This window comes from Leptonychotes weddellii, chromosome 5, assembly GCF_054177405.1.
Source record: "Leptonychotes weddellii isolate Sample4059 chromosome 5, ASM5417740v2, whole genome shotgun sequence".
Classification (NCBI taxonomy): Eukaryota; Metazoa; Chordata; class Mammalia; order Carnivora; family Phocidae; genus Leptonychotes; species Leptonychotes weddellii.
In genome coordinates, this window is record NC_138373.1 from 135720928 (window position 1) to 135727210 (window position 6283).

Sequence of the window (6283 nt, forward strand, 5' to 3'; positions counted from 1 at the left end):
CCACTGCTCTGTCAGGAAGAGTCTATCAGAGGGACAAGGGTGGCAGCAAGAGGCTGAAGCAGTCAGCCAGGCCGAGACTGGTAAGCCAGGCTTGGACTGGTATATGCTGGAAATGTGGCAAGGGCTTCAATTCTGAGTTCTTTGTGAAATCAGAGTAAAAGGATTGGCCAACACATGGGATGTGGGGTGTGTGAAAAAGAGCAGTCAAGGATGACTTTAAGGCTTTTAAACAGAGCCACTGAAGACTAGAAATGACATTTTTCAGAGATGGGGGAAAATGGAGGAATCGCTTTTGTTTTTGTCTTAAAGGGGGTTGTTTTAAGAAATTATCGGGGGGCGCCTGGGTGGCTCAGTTGGTTAAGCGACTGCCTTCGGCTCAGGTCATGATCCTGGAGTCCCGGGATCGAGTCCCGCGTCGGGCTCCCTGCTCGGCAGGGAGTCTGCTTCTCCCTCTGACCCTCCCCCCTCTCATGTGCTTTTTCTCATTCTCTCTCTCTCAAATAAATAAATAAAATCTTTAAAAAAAAAAAAAAGAAATTATCAGGTCTCAGTTTGGGACATGTTAAACTGGGGATGTCTATTAGACATCTGAAAGGCAATGCTGAGTGGCAGGTCTGGGAGTTCAGGAGAGAGATCCATCTGGACTGGGGTCATAAGCTCTACAAACTACACTCTACTCCCTTCGAATCACTGAAGACACTGATCCACATGCAGTTTTGGAAAATGATAACTGTACCCAAAATACTGGAAAAAGGGGCACCTGGGTGGCTCTGTGGGTTGTGTCTGCCTTCAGCTCAGGTCATCATCCTGGGGTCCTGGGATCAAGCCCCACATCTGGCTCCCTGCTCAGCGGGGAGCCTGCTTCTCTCTCTCCAACACCCCCCGCTAAATAAATAAATAAAATCTTTTAAAAAATATACTGGAAAAGCATTAGGGAAGTCAAATTTAAAAATTCACCCATATCCTGCCACCTTAAAAACAGCTGCTTTCATTTCTCCACATTTCCTTCTGTTTTTGCCCACAGGCATACATAATTTTATGTTGTAATCATAGCATAGATACAATTCCATATTCTACCTTTTTTCACTTAACATGATCCCATAAATATTTTCCTAAGAGGCTCCCATATGTGTTTCTTGGTGATTAAAAAGGCCAACAAAATGCTGGGTATCGCTGGGAAACATTTCAGAAACAAAAGTCGGAATCTTACTTTGCTACAAAGTTTGGTGCCCCTACAGCTGACATTGTGCTCATTGTAATTTTTGTGGACAATGACTGTCTGTGGAGGTGACTTTGAGCACAGACTCGAATGATGAGAGCTGGCCACATACCCAATCTGAGGAAGGGCAACCCAGGAAGAGGGAACCGTGTGTGCGAGAAAGAGGGAACCGTGTGTGCGAGAAAGAGGGAATGGCAATGTTAGGAGGCAACAGGAAAGCACATTATAAGGAGGGTTGCTGGCAGATTCATTTCAACTGACTAACAGAAATTTATCTTTGTAAAATGTTTAAAATCTTTTTATTTAAACTACCCAGAACAGTGGGTACACCCTTCATCTGGGATTCTCTAGAAAGGAACAGAAGCCATATGGAATAATTTAGAACATAGTGAACCCTAGTATGACTACCAGTTCTTAAAGGTTCTGGGCCTCAGACTATACACAAACTCTGCATGGAATTTGATTTGTTCATTCATCCCAGTCCCTGAGCCAGGACTGGAGTCCGGTCCCTTAATTTTATAGAAAAGGCCGAGAGTCCAAAGACAAGTTAAATGACTTGGGCAAAATTATTCAGCTACTTTATAGGGAGTTTTAACCAGGGTTGAATTAGCTCTGCCCTCCACATGGAAGACTCTAAAAGACAAAACATGATTCCATGCACACGACTCTATCATTGACAAAGCCCTTTGTTAGCTGGGAAATGTCCCCTCACTTCTTGGCTCACCTGCCTATCATTTGCAGAGTTATTTACTCAAAAGCCGGAAAATTGTTGAGAAAACCATTCCTCCCTGACTCCTGGCACGGAAGGCAGGAAGCTGGTTTGTTTCCTCCTAGGGCCAGCAGGGGGGGCACCAGGCAAGGTTTGCGAGCCGCGCCTCCCCCATGCCTCCTCCCCCTTCCGCGCCCAACTTCCCCTTAGCCGCTGCTTCAACTGCAAGTGGCCATTGACCTTTCAAGCTTTTGACAAGTGATGCAATAGAATAGTATTTCAAAGAAAAATAGTTATCGAAATTTTGGATCCGGTTTTCCCATGAGTGTTAATGGTTTTCAAAAAAAGTAGGTCACATTTAAAGTAGGTCACATTTTGGAGACGGGCATGCAGGCAAGGAGCTGAATTCCAACTAAGGCCAGGTGGCCTCCAACCGGGTGGGAGGAGGTGAGGGTCTCCGCGCAGGGAAGTGACGGGATCTTTCCGAATTCCCAGTCCCTGGGCGCCAGCCCTGCGGGAAATCGCCGAGACAAAAGCTCTCGGGACTGCAGGCACCGAGGCCGACCCCCCAGCACCACCGAGGCGCGCAGGTAAGGGCGCCCCCCTCAGCAGTCAGTGCAGGTGAGCCGGGCTGCCAGCCGGAAGGAGACGGTGGAGCTGAGTGGGGGAGCAGGAGGAGGAGAGGAGGAGCCCGGTGGGGCCGGTGCGGGAGACAGCGAGATGGAGCGCCTGGGGGAGGAGACTGAGAGCCGCTAACGCTGCTTAAGGAGGCGCCGCTCTGCACCCGTGGGCTGCCTTCTAGGACCTGGGCGAGGGCACCGCCTCCGGCCCGCTCCCCTCGGCCCTCATCTCCGGCTCTCGGTCGGAAGCGCGGGCGCCTGGAAAGGGGCCTCTCCCACTCCGTTAGTGTGCTGTAAAGCGAGAGGGGCCGTTATCGCCCCCCCCCCGTCCCTCCCACACCCCGCTCACAAAATGTGCAGCCGGGAGGGTCGCGTCGAGAAGGCGCGGAGAGGGTGGGAGAGACAGAGCCCCGCGGCTGGCCGTGGAAGTCTCAGTCCTCAGACCCCAGCGCACGGCGGGCACGGCGGGGGGCAGGCTCCAGCCACCGCAGCGGGGACGGCGGCGGCAGGGGCGCTTCTCCTGCGCGCCTCCGAGCACTCGGAGCGACCGGGTCAGTGGCGGACGGATTCCCAGGCAGGCCCTCAGCCCGCCTCCCCTGAAGCCTGCGCATTCGCGCCGGAGCCTCTTTAAAGCAGAAGCGGGGGCCGCGGTCACGTGAGGTGGATTCCTGGAAAGTTCCTGGAAAGCGGCCTCCGCAGCAGCCGGGCGGGGCGCAAGGGGAGCGCGGACAGGGGAGGGAGGCGGGGGCGAGAGAGGCGCGCGGGGCTGGGAAGTCGCGCGCACACCCGGCTCCGGGGACAGACGTTTAACTCTTGCCATGTCTCGCCGCCGCCCCAGCGGCTCGCGGGCCTTGGGCTTCCCTTGAAGCATGAGCCTCCTCGCCCGCCGCTACCGGCGCTGCGCGGGCTGCGGACAGTGCGCCCCGGGGACCCGTGCGCACAGCCTCAGGATCCCGTGCGCCCACAGCCGGGGCGCCGGAGGAGCTCGGCCGGGCGCTGGCGGCAGGTACTGGTCCGGGGAGCCCGAAGGCTCTTCTCCAGGGGGGTCGCCGGGGAGGGTACCGGGGCGCGGCCGCGAGCGCGGGGCGGCCTTGGCTTCCGCAGTTCAGAACCGCCGGAGACAGAGTCGGAGCCGCGGCTCTGTCCCGCGGCCGGGCGCTGCAGCCTGCTTTCTTCCGCTCCTTCTAGGCGTCGGGAAGTCTCCGCGGAGTTTTCTCCCCCGCCGCAAACTGCCATCCAAATTAATAATCCTCCTAATAACCTGATCTGCCGCTCCTCCCCACCCGCCTGCCTCCCGCCCTAGCTCCTTCCTCCTCCCTCTCTTCTTCCCACCTCCTTGGTCGCAGCCGGAGGAAAAGCCAGCAGCTGGCCAGGGTGGGGGATTTCGGAGCCCGGGGGTTCTAGGCGATGGTCCCCGGCTCTTTTGTTTGCCCTCTGCGCAAGAATTCTGGCTGCCGCAGAGCGCATCCCCAAGGCATCTCGTTCCCAAATTAAAAGTCAACAGGGGAAACTCGGGCAGACACCCCTCCTCTCCCGGGCCCCTCCCGGTTCCCCCGCCCCATGTCCACTGGGGAGGCTGCCTGGTGTGGAGGCGGCGGCCGAGGCCGAGGTAAGGGCTCCGCGATCGTTGTCTTACACGTCCAGCGGCGCTAGCTGCCGCCTGTTCTGCCCCGGCGGGGGTTTCAGGTCCGAGCCCCCGCGAGGGCTGCGCGCTTGGGCCGATTCCTCGACAGCGCCCGCGGCGGCTGCCACTGCGCACGGCGGCGCCCCCCACCTCTGCCCCACGCGGGCGCTGGGAAACGGGCGGAGGAGAGGGTGCGGCAGCTTTCGCACCTTGGCGCCCCGGGCTGGCGACTCAGGGTGCTTCGTCCCGGAGCCCCCGGGCTGTGCAGAGTGTGAGATACAGGAGTGCCAATTTGAGGATCTCGCCTGTTCTTTCCTTTACAATTTTTCTGCTTGTCCTTGACTAGGGCCTATTTGCCACCCTACCCGCAGGTGACTTTGCTCTGCTAGTCTGCGATTTCAGCCAGTAGCCCAGGGCGGGAAGACACCCTGTTCCCCACCCTCATCCTGTCCCTCCCCACCCCCTCCCCCTCGGCAATTCCTGCGTCTTGGAGCCTTGCTCTCTCTTTATCCTTTCTCTACAGCTGGGCCGGGGCAGTCCCTGGATGCTTGGGATTAAATGGTGCAGGAGTATAGACGCGGAGGAGTCCCCGGGATTTTCCACGTCTCTGTCTCCCCACCCACACCCCAGCCTCAGGGGTCCAGCTTGGACTGACCCAAACCCATACTTTCTTTTTGCAGGCAAACTGTGGGTGACCGCGCCTGCAGGGGACTTTGCCATTCGTCCACTGGAACCTGGGGAGGAAGAACCAGAAGCACCCCATCCCCTCCTCCTCCACCATTTCGGATACCCCGCAGGGACTCGTTTTTGGGTTCCCACTGACTTCCAAGAAGGACGCGTGCCCGGCTCTGACCCCATCGCGGGTGGCCACCTGTCTTTGCCGCGGTGACCTCTCTCCCATGACCCTGCGGTGCCTCGAGCCCTCCGGGAATGGCGCGGAAGGGACGCAGAGCCAGTGGGGGGCCGCGGGATCCGCGGAGGAGCCGTCCCCGGAGGCGGCGCGTTTGGCGAAGGCCCTACGGGAGCTCAGTCAAACAGGTAAGGAGCCGATCCGCCGCGACGCGGGCGACAGGGGTAGCTTCCCCAAAGACGCGGTTGCAGGCTTTGCTGGCGGGGAGCGCGGCTAGGAAACGGGGCCGCGGTGGGGAGCAAAGAATGGGATGGAACTAGGGCCCCTCGGTTCCCGTTCCGCCTCGGGGCGGGGGACCGCGGAGAGGATGCCCGCGCGGCCCTGGGTCCTTGGGAATGCGAAAGGAAAGTGGTTCTCGAGGGACTCTGAGGCCTAGGGGAGGGCAGAGCGCGAGAAGGGCTTCTTGAAAATAGCCTCGTAGGGCGCTGGAACCTTTGTTTGCCGCGGCCGCTCGGGAGTTGGTACACGGGCTTGAACCCTGGCGGGAGAAAGTGCCAGGCGCCTCCCTTTCCGCGGGGAACCGGCGCGGCGAGTGGGCGCTGCCCTGCCCGCGGCCCCAGCTGCATCCGGCTCCCGAGCGGAGCAGCCGCGGCAGCCCGGGATCTTGGCGGCCAAATTCCAAGGACCGACGGATTAGGGCGCAGGCGGCTGCCGCAGAGCCGGGCGGAAAGCGGCCGGCGGAGCCCCCGCAGAGCGCGGCCTTCAGGGGCTGCGCGCCCAGAGTGTTGCTGGTTTCGAGGGCAATCCTGCGCTTTGCGTGGCCCGCTGTCGTCTCTCGGCGTCTGAAAAAAGAACAGATTGGAAAAAAATAATAATAATCTGGCAAACTACGCAAGCTTTCAAAATCTGGAATCCTAAAAGCTTACGTTTGGGGCTAAGTTGAAGTTTTGGTGGCACTAGGGAGAGGGAAAAGTCACTCTCAGTTCCGGTCTTTGAGTGCCAACCACAGGCTCTCCCCTCAGCGGGGCGGGCCGGCAGATTGCAGGTATCGGAGCTGTTTTTTTGGGTGGTGGGGGGGGGGGGAAGAGAGCACACTGTCAGACTTCTTATGCAGAAGGTCTCGAAGTCATTGCTGAAAACGGGATGGACCCTGGGATGGACCCTGGGATGACGCAAGCCGATCAAATCGAGAATGCTGGGGAGACCGACGGTTGTGATCGGATTTGGATTAGGGCAAAATCCGAAAGAGTTGCAGGTTGTA

The 6283-nt window shown here is 58.3% G+C and overlaps 1 protein-coding gene across 1 annotated transcript in view; it reads left to right on the forward strand.

Annotated features, from left to right (window-relative positions):
* The first annotated feature begins 4991 nt into the window (after window positions 1-4991).
* SOCS2 (suppressor of cytokine signaling 2) overlaps window positions 4992-6283 on the forward strand; it is a 3395-nt gene continuing 2103 nt past the window's right edge. Inside the window, exon 1 of the mRNA XM_031030355.2 lies at window positions 4992-5210. Coding sequence (XP_030886215.1) covers window positions 5072-5210 — 139 coding nt within the window. The 5' untranslated portion in view covers window positions 4992-5071. The remainder of the gene's footprint in view (window positions 5211-6283) is intronic.